This window comes from Ursus americanus, chromosome 7, assembly GCF_024610735.1.
Source record: "Ursus americanus isolate L20-20 chromosome 7, mUrsAme1.1.p, whole genome shotgun sequence".
NCBI classification, from domain to species: Eukaryota; Metazoa; Chordata; class Mammalia; order Carnivora; family Ursidae; genus Ursus; species Ursus americanus.
Window position 1 is genome coordinate 12,567,008 of NC_142133.1, and position 16,658 is coordinate 12,583,665.

At 45.8% G+C, this 16,658-nt stretch overlaps 1 protein-coding gene across 10 annotated transcripts in view; it reads left to right on the plus strand.

The window, feature by feature from the left end:
• Positions 1–16,658, plus strand: part of KANSL3 (KAT8 regulatory NSL complex subunit 3) — a 39,964-nt gene that overhangs the window by 16,273 nt on the left and 7,033 nt on the right. For 8 of the 10 annotated variants that reach the window (XM_045771626.2, XM_045771625.2, XM_087863346.1 and 5 more), the window contains 16 exons: positions 4,078–4,209; positions 4,456–4,572; positions 4,816–4,917; positions 5,026–5,097; positions 6,244–6,318; positions 6,498–6,655; positions 8,637–8,700; positions 9,130–9,330; positions 9,543–9,699; positions 11,227–11,304; positions 12,693–12,884; positions 13,475–13,559; positions 13,982–14,109; positions 14,981–15,090; positions 15,509–15,731; positions 16,069–16,202. In XM_045771626.2, coding sequence (XP_045627582.2) covers positions 4,078–4,209; positions 4,456–4,572; positions 4,816–4,917; positions 5,026–5,097; positions 6,244–6,318; positions 6,498–6,655; positions 8,637–8,700; positions 9,130–9,330; positions 9,543–9,699; positions 11,227–11,304; positions 12,693–12,884; positions 13,475–13,559; positions 13,982–14,109; positions 14,981–15,090; positions 15,509–15,731; positions 16,069–16,202 — 2,028 coding nt within the window. The remainder of the gene's footprint in view (positions 1–4,077; positions 4,210–4,455; positions 4,573–4,815; positions 4,918–5,025; positions 5,098–6,243; positions 6,319–6,497; positions 6,656–8,636; positions 8,701–9,129; positions 9,331–9,542; positions 9,700–11,226; positions 11,305–12,692; positions 12,885–13,474; positions 13,560–13,981; positions 14,110–14,980; positions 15,091–15,508; positions 15,732–16,068; positions 16,203–16,658) is intronic. The other 2 variants (XM_045771628.2, XM_045771629.2) reach the window with 1 other exon arrangement.

Below are 16,658 nucleotides of genomic sequence, written 5' to 3' on the forward strand. Positions count from 1 at the left end.
TTGTAGTTACAGAATAAGTTACAAAGAAATGGCCAGTTTGTAGTGAAGATCCTTTGCCTTTTTTTTACTGTCCTTATGTCCTCCCTTCCATACTGGAATCCCTGACTTCAGGCCATGTCTGTCTAGAATAAGCCCTACAAAGGCTTGCTTCTATCCGTCACTGATTGGAAAGCATTTTTCCCATGTTTTGTTGGAATTCTGCAGAACACATCTCACTTCACATGCTGCATCTTCAGATGAAAATTGCCTCGACTTCCTCCTCCTCTGTCGGATGGTTTGAATCAGCAGTGTGGGGTTTCTGGTTTTTTCTGGCAGTTATAAATAGCCTCTTTTGTTATTTGTGTTTTTGTCTTCCTTATTCCTTGTAGTTTAAGTTCTTTTGCAGTACAAGCCTGGTGCCTTGTAACTGCAGCTGCGGCATAAACATTTGTTCCCTGAATTAAACTCAGACGGTCTCATGATATATTCCCCCTAATTTCTCAGGCAGAAATCTTTTTAGTCTTGCTTCTTTTAAATTAATAATACTGGGTGTCTGGGTAGCTCATTTGGTTAGGCGTCTGCCTTCAGCTCAGGTCAGGGTCCCGGGGTCCTGGGGTCGAGTCCCGCGTTGGGCTCCTTGCTCAGCGGTGAGCCTGCTTCTCCCTCTGCCTGCTGCTTCCCCCACTTGTGCTCTCTCTTTCTCTCTCAAATAAATAAATAAAATCTTGATAAATAAATAATACTGTCCATGCTTGTCATTGCCTGGTGCAGCTTATTTTCTTGTGTTGTCTTCGAACTTTGTGATGTAGAGCATTTCAGCTGTACAACATGACTTGATATTTGTATATATTGCAAAACGGTCACCACAGTAAGTCTAGTTAATGTGTGTCACCATGCACAGTTACGAAATTTTTTTTCTTGTGATGAGAACTTTTAAGATCTACCCTCAGCAACTTTCAAATAGGCAATACAATATTGACTATAGTCACCATGCTGACCATCATATCCCCATGACTTTTTTATTTTATTTTATTTTATTTTATTTTATTTTATTTTATTTTATTTTATTTTATTTTATTTTTTAAAGATTTTATTTATTTATTCGACAAAGATAGAGACAGCCAGCGAGAGAGGGAACACAAGCAGGGGGAGTGGGAGAGGAAGAAGCAGGCTCACAGCGGAAGAGCCTGATGTGGGGCTCGATCCCAGAACGCCGGGATCACGCCCTGAGCCAAAGGCAGACGCTTAACCGCTGTGCCACCCAGGCGCCCCTTGACTTATTTATTTTAGAACTATAAGATTGTACTTTTGATCCCCTTCACCTATTTTGTCCACACCCGGTCCCCTGCATCTGGCAGCCACCAATTTATTATCTATATCTGTGAGCTTGTTTTTGTTGTTGTTGTTTTGTTTTTTTCTTTAGATTCTAAACATAATGAGATCATACAGTGTTTGTCTTTTCTCTGACTCATTTCACATAGCATAATGCCCTCAGCATCCATGTTGTGGCAAATGGCAAAATTTCCTTCCTTTTTTATGACTGATTTTGAGTTAGTGTTTTTGTTTTCTTTGGGTAAATACCCAGAAGTAGAATTGCTGGATCATATAGGAGTTGTTTTTAATTTTTTGATGAACCTCCATACTGTTTTCCTAGAGGCTACACCAGTTCACATTCCCACCAACAGTGCATAAATGTTCCCTTATCTCACGTCCTTGCCAGCACTTGGTATTTCTCTTTTTCCTAATAGCCATTCTAACAGAGGTAAGATGATTTCTTACTATCGTTTTGGTTTGCATTTACGTGATGAATGTTGTTGAGCATCTTTTCCTGTGTCTTTTGGCCATCAGTATGTCTTCCTTGGAGACATGTCTGTTCAGATCTTCTACATTCTACATGGATTATTTTTTGCTGTTGAGTTGTCAGAGTTCTTTATATATTTTAGATATTAACCCTTTGTTGGATATATCATTTGTAGATATCTTCTCCTGTTCAGTAGATTGCCTTTTCATTTTGTTATGGTTTCCTTTACTGTGCAGAAGCTGTTTAGTTTGATATAGTCCCAATAGTTTATTTTTGCTTTTGTTGCCTTTGCTTTTGGTGTCAGATTTAAAAACTTATCACCAAGACAAATGTCACAGAGCTTACTGCCTGTGTTTTCTTACAGGAATTTTATGGTTTCAGGTCTTATGTTGAAGTTTTTGATCCATTTTGAGTTAATTTTTTAAAAAAGATTTTATTTATTCGTTAGAGAGAGAGAGACAGAGACTGCACAAGCAGGGGTAGAGGCAGAAGGGGAGGGAGAATCAGACTTCCCGCTGAGCTGGGAGCCTGATGTGGGCTCCATTCCAGGACCTGGAGATCATGACCTGAGCCGAAGGCAGACACTTAACTATCTGCGCCACCCAGGTGCCCCTTGTTTATTAGTTCTAACAGCTTTTTTTGGTGGACTCTTTAGGGTTTTCTATATAGAATATGTCATCTGCAAATATGTCAGTTTTACTTCTTCCTTTCTAATTTGGATTCCTTTTATTTTTCTTATCTAATTGCTCTAGCTAGGACTAATAGTAATACAGTGTTGAGTAAAAGTGGTCAGAGTGGGCATCCTTATCTTGTTCCTGATCTTATAGGAAAAGCTCTTAACTTTTCACTGTTGGGTATGGTGTTAGCTGTGGGCTGACTTTTTACAACCTGCATCACCATAGTACTTTTCATTCTCTAGTTTTTCAGAATGTTTTTGTTTTTGTTTTTTAAAGATTTTTATTTATTTATCTGAGAAAGAGAAGAGAGGGCGGCAGAGGGAGAGGGAGAAGCAGACTCCCTGCTGAGCAGGGAGCCCGATGTGGGACTCCTCCTAGGACCCTGGGATCACGCTTAACCAACTTAGCCACCCAGGTGCCCTGTTTTTGTTTTTCCTGAAGACTACCTTTAACATTTGAAAATCTTTCCTTTCCCCTAGGTCACTTTGACCTTTTGTGAGTAATGTGGAATTCACAGAGATACTTCTTTTTTTTTTTCACAGAGATATTTCTTCAGTGTAAGCATCAAGATGTCCGAAACCTATACTTAGACATCTTTGAGGTCACATTTTCTGGTGAATAGTGAAAAATAGGATATGGTATAAATCACAATATACACAGTACATAGGATATATTATTTTGGGCACAATAACGATTTCTTTAATATGCTGAAGCTTGAAGGCAGTACTCTGGAAGAAAATGCAGATTTTTTTTTAATTTATGAAGTCAACTGATGTTCATTGAGGAAGTTCAGAAAATACAGAAATCTAAAAAGGAAAGAGCTGTCCATAACTCCATAAAGATAACTATTAATATTTTGGCATATTTTCTAATAGCATTTTTTCTGAGTAGAGGTAATTTTTTATGTTTTCAAGTTTTTTCTTTAACATTTTAGCAAAGTTACTTCCTTATTATAAATTCTTTTAAATTAACCCTTAATACCTAGTTATGTGGATAATTTGTTTAATCACTCTCTTATAGACATATTTAGGTTATTTCTTCTTTTTGATCATTATTGAGAATGAATTTGTCTTTTATACACACACATCCCTCCAACCCCATGTGTGTGTTTTTGGTTTTGATGTATTTTGTTAGGAAAAGTTCTCAGAAGTAGAATCCTTTGGGAAGAGATGCCTGGATGGCTTAGTTGGTTAAGCATCTGCCTTTGGCTCAGGTCATGATTGCGGGTTCCTGGGATTGAGTCCTGCATTGGGCTCCTAGCTCAGTAGGGAGTCTGCTTCTCCCTCTCCCTCTGCCTGTTGCTCCCCCTGCTTGGGCTCTTCCACTCTCTCTGTCAAATAAATAAATAAAATCTTTAAAAAAAAAAAAAAAAGAATCCTTTGGGAAGGGGGTAGGAATAAATTTAAGTCTCCTGATGCATATCACCGGTTTCTTTCTATAATGATGGGAGGCATACTTTTCAGCCGTCCACTCATTTGTACTTTTGCCCCTGAGTAAAGTTTGAGAGGCTTATTTGAAGGCTGGCTGTGGTTCATAGTGGGGGTCTTTCTTCCCACTTGATTCCTGCCAGTGGGCAGGTCTCCTGCTTTGCACTAGAAGCATCTTTGCTTTTGCCTCTAGATCCCTACTTTGATCGACCGGATGCTTGTATCATCTAACACGAAGACTGGGGCTGCAGGAGCTGAGGCCTTGTCCCTCCTGCTGAAGAGACCCTGGGATCCTGCTGTGGGAGTGCTTTCTCATAACAAACCAGTAAGTCAGAACAGCTCAAGACTTAACTATGAGCCACGAAGTTTTTAGAATCCAGTCTCAGAACCTTAGCAAGAGGATAATAAATGACTTAACTTTTCCCATTAATAACTGGTTGTATATAGTGCGTAGCAGAGCTTCATAAGGAAATTGGCATTGGTTGGGATAAGAAGGGTAATGGGATCCTTGAGATTTTGTGGAGGAACACGTCACCCTCACTGGTTCTCTGTTGGGGTTCTTTCTCCGTAGAGCAAACTTCCTGGCTCTCCTCTCATTCTCATTGCCTCCTCCGGGCCTTCTAGCTCCGTGTTCCCCACCTCACGCCGCCACCGCTTCTGGCAGTCTCAGCTCTCCTGCTTAGGCAAGGTATGTGTGGGAATAAGAGGAACTGTCTCCTGGGTTGGAATAGAGTCTTGGAAGACTGAGCAGACAGAACGTGGGAGGGAGTCAGAATAGACTTAAATGTTGAGCATAACCCCCGCTTTCTTTTTGTTTTTAATTCGAATGGTGTTTATCCAAGGTTGAAGGGACTTAGGGTAGGTTAAGCAGAATTGAGAGGAGATTTGAACTTAACCTCTGCTGGCACGGCTTCCACTTTGTTTCCGGTAGGTCATCCCTGTAGCCACCCACCTGCTGAACAATGGTAGTGGGGTAGGAGTTCTGCAGTGTCTCGAGCATATGATTGGGGCCGTGAGAAGCAAAGTGCTGGAGGTGAGAGTGCCCTTGTTTTGGGTCACTGTGGCACACCCAGCATGCTGGGCTTATTTTGCATCCAGCTGTGGCCCCCTGTCTTACTATCGTCTCTCTCTTCCCACAAAGATTCACAGCCATTTCCCCCACAAACCCATTATCTTGATTGGCTGGAATACAGGAGCTTTGGTGGCCTGTCACGTAAGTAATTCCCATCTCATTTGGAGGCTGTCTTGGGATAGGAAACTGATGCTATTACTGCTGATTGCTACCATCGAGTCCTTTTTTATGTTCCAGACACTGTGCTAGATGATCTGCCTGCATATATGCATTTTAAGGTGTAGAAGACTAACTTTATTTTTTAACTTTATTGTGGAAATTTTAAACAGAAACTTAAAAGGGAGAACAGACCTATAATAAATCCCGTGGGCCCCTCACCCAGCTTTACCAGTGATCAACTCATGGCTAGACTTTTTTCATCTTTCCCCTGCCCACTTTCTCTCTCCTCCAGTTATTTTGAAGAAAATCCCAAATATCATTTATGTCATATATATTTATATATATATAAATATATATAAATATATATTTTAGCGTGTATCTCTGAAAAAAAAATTCCTCCCCCACCCCCAAACATAAGTACTATTCTCCCACCTTAAAAAAATATACTAGCAGGTATGAATTTTAATAGCTTTGGAATTTGATGTTGTGTTCATATTCTGTCCCTTTCTAAGACATCAAGGAATCTTTTATTATTTTACACAATTTGTATGTACATTAGTTTGTGTAAGTGTCCCTGATCTGTCCAAAGCCCCAGTTCTCAAGTGGGTCAAATAAGTGGAGTCTGTGCTGCTTCATGTGGTCTGGTCAAGTATGACATCTAGGCCCACTAGAGGAAGGAGGCTGTCTCCCTGCACTCCCTGGTCCTGGGAATGACAGAATTCAGTCAGCAACTGCTCTCACAAATTTGGAGTGCCTGGGAGCTAGCCATCAGATCCACAGGGAGAGGTTTTCTTCGCTTAAGGAAGAAGAGCAACATTTGTGTCCCCCTGATTGCATTTGCCGTTAGTGGAGGAAAAAGTGAATAGGAGCACTCAAATCTAGGCAATTAATAGGATGGAAGCATTGAGCTGCCCATCCTGTGGTTCAGCCCTCTGCTGCCGTTCTCTCAGGGCTCCATGTTGTGTCTTGTGATCGTACTGCTGCCACTATGGCTGGTACTCCTGGGGATTGGGACTGGGGAGGAAGAGATGGGACTAGCTGGTGGATCTGGACCACCTTGGATTCTGGGTAGGATGTAGCTGCAGTAAAGTCAGTTGACCTTGAGACAAACTATTGTATTATTTCCAGGTGTCAGTGATGGAGTACGTCACTGCAGTTGTCTGCCTTGGGTTTCCTTTACTTACTGTGGATGGTCCCAGAGGGGTAAGCATGCGGTGCAGCTGATTGGTGGGTCCCTAACTGGTGAGCATAAGGGGGTGCTTGCGTCGTCCAAACTGGCACTTAGCGACTGCAGTTGCCCAGCTGGCTCCCCTCAGCAGACTTGATAGATCAGTGCTTAGTGAATAGGAACTGGCTGATTATGAAACCTGTACATGTTTTAGGATGTGGATGATCCCCTCTTGGATATGAAGACTCCAGTCCTCTTTGTCATTGGGCAGAATTCCTTGCAGTGTCATCCTGAAGCCATGGAAGATTTCCGGGAGAAGATTCGGGCTGAGAACAGCTTGGTGGTGGTTGGGGGAGCTGACGATAATCTCAGGTGCGTGGCTTCCGCCAGAGCTGTGAGAGAGCCGTGTCGCGGTGTTGGAGAGATGCCTGTGAGGTGGTGATGTAACTACAGACTGAATCTGCTTCCGTGAAAGGGGGAACCATCTTACATTTTAAACTAATTCAGATTTATAAGAAGTTGCAAGAGTAGTACAAAAAATTCTTATATACCCTTAACTCAGATTTCCCAAATGTTAGCATCTTAAATAACCAGAGTAGAATTAATGAGGAAGTTAACACTGTATGATACTGTTATCTAATTACAGATGTAGATATTGTCAGTTGGCTCACTAACGTCATTTTCCTATCCAGTATCCAATCCAGGATCACATGTTGTTACTAGTTGCCTTATCTCCTCAGTCTCCTTGAATTTCATACTATTCCTTAGTCTTTCATGACCTTGACATTTCTTTGAAGACTTCTGGCCAGTTATTTTGTAGGCTATCCCTCTGTTTAGGTTTTGGACATTTTTTGTGTTTGTGATAAGCCCTCAGCGCATCCTCCCTGGGGATACACGATGTTGATGTGTCTTATCACTGGTGATGTTAACCTTGATCACGTGGTGAAGGTGGCATCTTCCAGGTTTCTCCACTGTCAAGTTGCCTTATTTCCCTTTGCGATTAGTAGTTACCCAGTGGGAAGGAGATACTTTGAGACCCAGTGAATGCAGTCTTGGTGCTTTCACTGGGGTAGGCGTTTCTTTATATTTTGTTCCTTACTAAGGATGTATGTGAATGTAGATTTTATTTGTATTAAACATCCTGTTACATGTTTTGGAGTAAAAACAGCTGGAGTTTGGAAGGGACACCTTAGGTCGTTGAGATGGCCCCTGGCCTCTTAAAGGCTGGCTGCCTGTAGGGCCTTTAATTATGCTTTCATGAAATGTACTGAAAAAGAGGTGTGTCATTTGTTGGGCTTCCTTTTTTTATATGTTCAATTTTAGAGATTAATTTCATTGGTGTGCTTTAGTTAGTGAGCTTAAAGCAAGTACCTACTCCCACCTGTCTTGTCAGTTTCTTACCAAGCGATGTTTTAGAGAGGTCCTTCTGGTCTTTGTCATCTGGCTGTTTCTAATCCTTTGGTGCTCAAGGCAATATTGTCGTATAAGCACATTGTCTTTGTTGGTTATTCAGACATTCTTATCTATAGGAGGGTAGCGTGTGTGTGGGTATGTGTGTGTGTTGAGTGGCAGTGAAGGAACATGAGAGCTGGGAACACTTTAGTGGGAGTTATGTCGTGAGGCTGCTTATGAGACGTGTTTGCAAGGTGGTTGAATGTCAGCCTGAGAGTTGGGAGACTTCAGTTTAGTCTTGGTTGCTTTGCTAGGAACCTTGGATAAACTGCTTAACTTCCGGGACTCGCTGTCCTTATCTGTAAGATGGGGCTGCTACACAAGGTCAGAGGCCAGCAGCCAGTAAACTGGGGTCTCAGAATTTGGAGGCTCAGAATATTGTTCTCCACCCTGTCACTTGGGGCCCTGTTTTTCTTTCTGCTGAGACCCTCAGTCAGAAGCCAGGGGTTTTAAAACCAGCTTCCAGAGGGGAATACAGCCATCTGTGTCCATTTTCTCTTTTCCTTTTAGAAGTAACTCCTCTCCTCTTCTTCTAATCTCATTTTGACAGCATCCAGTAATCTCAGGTTTTGGGCCTTTGTTGGGACTTCTAGATGAGATCGTAGAAATCAGATAGAGTCTATCTGGGAAGTCCTAGGTATAGGACTTTGGAATGTACAGTCCTAGGCAATTTTCATATGTTCTCTACATATATTATTTTTGTAGTCCCCACAAGTCCGTGATCGAGGTGTTATGATTCCCCATTTTGCAGATGTGGAACATGAGGTTCAGTGCCTGAGGGCTAACGTAGTCCTCCTTCCTGGGCCCAGAAAATAGCCAACACAGAAGAGAAATCCATTCTTGCTTCCATATGATGCCATGGAATATTTAAAGTAAACATTTCCTCCTCTCTGTCTCTTAGAATAAGCAAAGCAAAGAAGAAGTCAGAGGGGCTGACTCAGAGCATGGTGGACAGATGTATTCAGGTACACAGTTGCTTTCTGTGTTTTTCTCAGCGAGGCTTGCCTTTCTATAACCTTTTAGGCTTCATCTTGTTGGCAGCAGTGTCTTTGGCTCTGAAGGGTGAGGGAGTATCCAGTGGGGCCTCTGGGAGAACTAAATCATAAAGAAAACGGAAAAGAGAGAGGGGAAGAAGTGGCAATGTGTATGGAGCATCAGGGGAGAAGGGGTTAATTGGAGGGTGGGGGAGCACGACCACCCCAGAGTGCCACCCCACAGAGACGCCGGGAGGCAGGGTCCTGCCCGTCTTTGACTGAGGCTGGGGTTTGTGCCTGGCTCGGTGTGCATGGAGAGGGACCGGCACACCTGATGCCAGTGTTAATTGAATCGAGTTGTCGGGGAGGTTTCTGTTCCTAGACTGAGGACTCAGTGGCCTGGGCCCCTTTTCACACTAGGATGAGATCGTGGACTTCCTGACTGGAGTGCTCACTCGTGCTGAGGGGCACATGGGCTCTGAGCCTCGGGATCAGGATGCTGAGAAGAAAAAGAAGCCTCGGGACGCAGCCCGAAGAGACCTGGCCTTTGAGGTGCCCGAGCGGGGCAGTCGGCCTGCCTCACCAGCTGCCAAGCTGCCTGCCTCACCCTCAGGCTCGGAGGTAACGCAGGAGGGGAGGGAGCCCTTTTGCTGGGGAAGTAGGACTGTGGAATTGGTTCCTTCGCTTCCTGGGGGTGCTTGTCTGCCTTGCCGTGCTGTAGACCTTTGAGTTCCTATGAGGAGAATTCCTAAGCAGGGAATTCCAGGGGGACATGATAATGATGGTCAGAGCCAAACAGCTGGCTCAGCTCTTATCCTTCTCACCCTACGCAGGATCTTTCCAGTGTGTCTAGTAGCCCCACCTCCAGTCCCAAGACCAAAGTGACTACAGTGACCTCTGCCCAGAAGTCCAGTCAGATCGGGAGCTCTCAGCTCCTGAAGAGACATGTGCAGCGGACGGAAGCTGTGCTGACCCACAAACAAGCCCAAGGTATAGGCTCCTTGGCCCAGTGGCCTCCCGGTTTATCTCTTGGAGTGATGTCATGTGGCATTTGAAAAGTATTGGCATCCGCAGTTTCTTCCAGGGGCATGCGAGGGGCCCCCTTTCCCACTTCTGTCCAGACAAAATTAGGTTGAAATGAATACCAAGAATTGTTTTCAAGGGTAAGACGTCATAGAAGGTCTGTGCATTAGTGGGGCTGTATAGTCCCACTAATTGTAGCTTTGCTTTGGTTTTCTGGGGAAGTTAGGTTTTATGAGCTGACTACGTGTGTATTTGCCTCAAAATTTTTTTCTGACTTCCAAGTGGGGAAGCTGCTTGTTCTGTTCTAGGCCCTGCCCAGCCACTCCTGCAGTCAGGGCACTCTTCAGATCATGTGGACAGGGTGATTTGCTTTATTCCTCAGATTCCAGGGCAGTTCAGCTGGCATCATGCCCTCTTTTTGTTTTGCGCTTGAAGAGTTAAGGTTCCCACACTGGGACTTTCAGCGAAGTCTGTTGGTGTTTCTGCAGATAGGCAGAAATGTTTGTATGGTTGACATTCGAGTATGGAGAACACGGAGTGCTACTGAAGCTATAGAAAAGGGACAGTGTTTTGGGTAGGGAGAAAAGAGACACTGACTTTCCCCCTTCCCCCACTTCGATCCCGTTGGGCAGCCCCAGGGTAAGGGCATTGTATTTGATGGTGTAACCAGGAACACGTATCATCTGAAGTCTCCAGTACCTGGGAAGAGGCAGCACCAGAGCTGACTATCAAGTTGAGAGATGCAGAGGTGACAGTAGGCTGATCTGCTCACTTCCCCTGTGTTTCTTTTAGTGGAGCCAAAGGGTCAGGACTTAAACCCAGGCCTCTTATGAGGGTGTCCTTAAGAGTGGTGCTAACAAGGAGCACGTGTGAGTGGATCGGTGCAGGCAAAAAGACCAAAAAAAAAAAAAAAAAAAAAAAAAAAGCCAGGCCCCTAGGGTCCACTCAGATGGTCTGTGACCTGATCTTAAGTGGTAGCCAGAGCCAAGTTCTGGGTGGGTGGTGTTCGCTTAGGCTTTTGATGAAGAGAGAGCCAGTGGTTGGCCGTGCTTCTGGAGGGGATGATTAGTTGAGAATCTAAGGAGTTCTAGAAGGCTGATTGGTGATCTGGGTTTGAAATGGGACCCAGAATATCATGGTGCTGAGCAGCAGCCATAGCGCCCTGGCTTTGGCAGGGCTCATAGGCAAGAGGAAATGATTATAGCTACTTTCATGGAGCCCTGACTACGTGCCATGCTGTTTTCTTGGCTCCTGACTTGCTGTTGCTCATTGAATCTTGGCAACGGCCCCATGAGGCAGGTACATTTATTATTTTCGGTTTATAGATGTTTCCATGGAGATTCTAGGAGTCAGGTTTCAAACCTGTGCAGTAATTCTGGGAAAAGCCCTTGTTGACCATTTTCTAGAACATTTTCATATCTTTTTCTTACTCCCTCTCCTTTTCTCCTTTCTCTGGCTGGCTGTGATTCTGTAATTCTTTCTGATTCATTCCAGCACAGTTTGCTGCTTTTCTGAAACAAAATATGCTGGTGAGGAAAGCTCTTCCTCCCGGCACCTCCTCCTGTCTCTTTGGTGAGTATTGCTCTTCCTCTCACCTTTTCACGCTCTGCTCTCTGCTTCTCTCAACTTCTCCCTTGTTTTCTTCCCGATCCTGCCTCTCATTTGTCTCTGGTTTCCTGCTGTTCTTTTCTCTCTTCCTTTTTCTGTCTTCTTATTCTTTCTTGGCTGACTCCTTTTGCTTACTCCTCCATAATATTCGCTCTCCATACTTTGTTTGCCTCTCATGGTTTTTCCTTTTTTGTTTCTTGTGGTTCTTGGCTCTGCTTCTCCTATGTGTGCCTGTGGCCCATTGCCTGTGAGCCTGAGTTTCCTTGTGTGTTTTTCTCCCTGCCTCTGGTTTCCTGCTTCCATCCTGGCCGCTACAAGCACACCAGCCACTATCAGCATAAAACCTGTGGCTCCTTTCCCTTTTACCCTCCTTCCTATTCTGATTTTAGTCAATGCATTTATTCCCTAAGCGATCCTTCTAGCTGGTTATGCTCTGTGGCCCAGACCGGGACCCCCATTTCTTCCTGCCTTCCTCATATGATTACTGCTTTCCTCCCCATCCTACCCGATTGCCTGTGCTAAGAAGAAGACCTGGGGTGGGCTTCTGGTTTTAAAGAGAAGGGAATCTCTGAGGAAGTGTGAAGGATAACTTCAGAGTCCAGGAGGCTTGGCCATGTGCAGGATGAGTCTGTTTGATTCAGCGGAGGGGGAATCACATGTCTGAACACTTGGCCTTTCTCTGTACTAGTACAAATGACCTGGGGACCAGTTGTGACATGGGCCACTGTTGCCCTGTTGCTTTTGGGCAGGAGCAATAAACTTGTCCTGGCTAAGATGCTCCCTTGCCTAGTGGCTACTCAAAGCCAGCCTCAATTCCTGGCAATAATCCTTCTTGTTGCCTTCATTTGGCAAGCAAACCCTCAACCTTAGGCCCTTAGGACAGAGTAGGACTCTGAGAGCCTTGTGAAATTAAATTCTCCCCTGACTGGGTAGTGTGCTCCTTTACTGCTTCTTTGTGGAATGTTTACTGTCTCCCAGCTGTGTGATGTGGGGGTGGGCTTGAAACAGGAAAATTATGACATTGAGTCCAGGAAGCACTGCTTAAATTCATTGTAGTGAGTCCTCTGTTTTTTGTTTGGCCTCTGCTAGGCAGGGTCAGGGTATCTTCTTTCTTTTTGTTCCCACCGACTCACAGTCCCCTTCCTTCTAACTCCAGAACAGGTAAGGGCTGGGGATGGACCCATCCTCTGAGAGGGCAAGGTGAGACGTGAGTGCGGTGGAACTGAAGCATTGGCAATTGCCTTTGAAGCGTGACTTTGTGTGTGACACACAGTCATGCCCGTGCTGGTGCTGTCAGTGTCTCCTGGGCTTTTGCGGATTATGGAAAACCTTACCTCAGCTCCATCTCTTAGTTCCCATTTCATCAGAACAAACGGAAGAGGCAGAGAAAGAGGATCTTAGGGTCCAGCTGAAGCGCCACCATCCCTCCAGTCCTCTTCCTGGCAGTAAGACCTCCAAGCGACCGAAGATTAAGGTGTCCCTTATCTCCCAAGGGGACACAGCTGGAGGACCTTGTACTCCTTCCCAAGGAGGAGGTCCAGAAGGTGAGTTTTTCCTGGCCTGTTTGATTTAACACTGAGCTCTCTGAGACCACATAACCTTGCTCTCTTGGTGACCACTTGCTGTACAGCTCAGCCTCTACGTTAATGCAAGGCGCGTCTGGGGCAGAGGACACACGGTAGCACATGGAGCAGAAGTGGGCAGTGACCTGACCTGAACCAGGATCAGGGAGGCAGTACGAGGATCAGTGGGAGCTGTGGGGTCACTCAAAGCATCATTCTATTTTGTTCTTTATCAGTTTCAATTAAAGATAAGAAAATATTCCAGGGATGCCTGGCTGGCTCAGTCAGTAGAGCATGACTCTTGATCTCAGGGTTGTGAGTGTGAGCCCCACATTGGATATAGAGACTACTTAAAAATAAAATCTTAAAAAAAAAAAAAAGATAATAAAATATTCCAGAAAGTTTAAAAAATAGAAGGAAAAAAATCCCTCCCTACTCTACTATACTTATTCTTCATTTTTCTTCTTCCAGTCTTTGTCCATAATATTTTGCATTTAGCCTGGGCTGTGAAACCCTGAAAAGTAGGGTCCAGGCAGGACTGACCGGTGGCCTTGGGGTTTTCTGTCTTGCAGCTGCGGGAGGGAAGCCCATCACCATGACACTGGGGCAGGCTTCAGCAGGGGCCAAGGAGCTCACAGGACTTCTCACCACTACCAAGTGAGTCTATTTCTTGGTCTTTCTGGCTCTGTTCCTTTCTTTCTCTTCACCTTTTTTCTGGTCCATTTAGTGTTTTGGAAAGATGGTAGAGGTTGGATTCTGTCAAGTTTTGGGAATATGACTTCTTTCTGAGTGGGATCTTTGTCTTTTATTTTTTGGAGGGAGGGGGTCAACTCAGAGTTCTTTTTTACTTAAAGTTTGCAAAGCATCCTTAGCTCTTGATTCAAGGTTTGAAGTCTTTACTTTACGCCTGACTTTTAGAAGGACTAGAGGCCAGATTCAGAAGATGGGACAAAGAAGCTCTAGGTTCCGGTGTCCATTGCTAAAAAGCATTGCTGGGCCCCACTATGGGCCCTCCCTGTGTTGCTAGGGTCTGCTGCCCTCTGACCTTTGGATAATAGAGCTCCTGTCTTTGTCTCCAGGTCAAGTGCTTCTGAAGGGGGAGTCTCAGCTAGCCCAGCCTCCGCAGTGTCCAGCAGCACTGCGCCCAGTGCCTTGCACACACTCCAGAGCCGTCTGGTGGCCACCTCTCCTGGCAGCTCCCTCCCAGGTATCTGGAAGCCCAGCATTCCCCGCCTCCCAGCAAAGTCTCTTTTGGGGTGCTGCTGGAGGGTGGTCCTGGGAAAGCAGCCGAATCTGGAGGATGCTTCTCTGAGTTGCAGGCTTTCATAGAGGCTTGGTGTGAAGCTGGAATTAGCTTTGAGGTGGGGGAGTTCTTGGTCTCAATATCTACAGTGAGTAAATATCCCAGTCTGCAGGTAGTGTGTCTTGAACTATAAGGAGGAGAAATAGCTGGTGGGAGATGTGTGTATTGTGTTCATTGTGGTGTTTTTGAACACATGTGAGTGAGAAAACTGGAGATCGTGCTGTACTAGCATTAGCAAAACGAGGCACCTTTCTGCCTCTGCTTGTCTCTTCACTTGCACCACCCCACCCTACATGGGAAGGCTGGTTGCTTGAGCCCAGCGGGCAAGGCTCTGCAGGTGTCCTCCTTCAGGAGGACCTCCCTCTTTGCTTTGTGGCCACTCGATTATGTGTAGTGAAATGTAAATCAGGTATTTGGAATTCTTTTGGCTTAAGAAGCTGTCCTTTTCCCTGCAAAGGAAGGAATTTAGATTTCTGAAAAGTGGGTGGCGTTCAGGCTCTTTTTGGTTTTTCTAAAACTGTCCAAAATGTAAGACAGGTGGTTTGGAGCAGGTTGGGATATGCGGAGCGAATCCACGGCCGTGTGTCTAGCATAGTACCTTTCCTCGTGTGGGCATGTAGTGTGCATGCCCGGGGAGCCCTTCCTGGCATCTTTCCGAGAGCACTGGGACTGTCCCAGGGAAAGAGCATTGGTATTTCAGCCGGTTCTTGAGGGTGGATGGGTGTGGCTGGTCTTGGGATAAGGGATTAAGCCTATCTGTTCTATCCTCTCCTAGGGGCCACATCAGCCAGCAGCCTCCTTCAAGGCCTCAGCTTCAGCTTGCAGGATATCAGCAGCAAGACCTCTGGCCTCCCAGCAAATCCTTCCCCAGGGCCAGCCCCACAGGTGCACATCTGCCTTCCACTGGGCTGGGCAGCTCTGGGGAGGAGGCCTTCTTAGCTTAGTTGGTTTTGGCAGGGAAACTGGGTCTGGAGTTTGGGTCAAGACAGACAGCTTCCTGACTTCACGCCTGGGAGCTACCAAAGGTTAAGTTAGGCTCCATCAGTTAATGTGTGACCTTGGGCAAGTTTTTTGACCTTTCTGTATCTTTGTTTCCTTGTCTGTAAAATTAGGATGATGATAGTATTTCTCTCAAAGGGTTGTTTTGAGTATTAAATAAGATAGTATAGGGAAATGCATGGAAGAGTACGTTGCCTGTAGTAGGTACACAGTACATGGCAGCCTTTAATGCTCTGGGCCCTCCACACTTGAACATTGCTGTTGGGCAATAGCTTCTGCTCACCTGGGCTTGTGTGTCCCACAGGCCACCAGTGTGAAGTTGCCCACGCCCATGCAGAGCCTGGGTGCCATCACCACGGGCACCAGCACCATTGTCCGTACCATTCCTGTGGCCACCACTCTCTCCTCCTTGGGTGCCACTCCTGGTGGGAAGCCCACAGCCATCCACCAGCTGCTGACCAATGGGGGCCTCGCTAAGTTGGCAAGCAGCCTCCCTGGCCTGGCTCAGATCTCTAACCAAGCATCAGGTGAGTCTCTCATGACAGCTGTGGGGACTCTTAGATAGGGGATCTTTCCCTAGGACCTTCCCATCTCACATGGGCAAGGCCTGTTGTTGAACCCAACTCAACAGGGTCCTGGTATTGACCCTCAGGGATTCAGCTGTGTGGGTCCATCTGCAAGAGAGGTCGGCAGAACACAGCTGTTTCCCGTTTCTTTTGGAATGACTGAGAGGGTGGAGCTGACCCAGCTGGGGAGGATACTGATGTGGGAGGGCGAGGGGGTGGTGTGTGATATGAAGAAATTCTCCCGGAGGGGAAAGTGGAGGCTGTGACAAACAAGCCTCCTTTCCCCTGTCTCTGTCAGGCTTGAAGGTCCCTACCACCATCACTCTGACACTGCGTGGCCAGCCGAGCCGAATCACTACACTGAGCCCCATGGGCTCGGGAGCAGCCCCGTCAGAGGAGCCCAGCTCCCAGGCCCTGCCGTCCGGCTCACAGGTGAGTCTGCCTGGGAAGACCGAGGACACAGGCTCCGATCTTGGGAAGTTTGGGGCCGGCCCACTGGCTGATTGGAGGAGCTGCCAGTGCACTGGACTTGGAGGCAGACCAGATTCAAATCCAGACCTGGGGCTTTGTCACTTTGTAACTTTGAGCAAGTCATGGAGCTCTTTGAGTCACCTCTTCCGTAGCACTCCCTGGGTTGTCATGATTAAGTAACTGTGTTCGGGTGTGTAGCGTCCTGTGTTTTAAGTTTGGTTTGTGTTCCCGCTCCATTCGTTTTCTCTTCCCATTCTTGGCTTCATCAGTCACAGGTTGTGGTAGAGACTAGTTGTTGATTGACATCCTTTCTTTGACAAGCTTTCCAGCATTGTGCCATTCCAGCTCTTGGCATTCATTGCCATCTGTTCAGGACACACTAGGTTTCTATAGCTCTTACCCATGAAGTCATCAGTT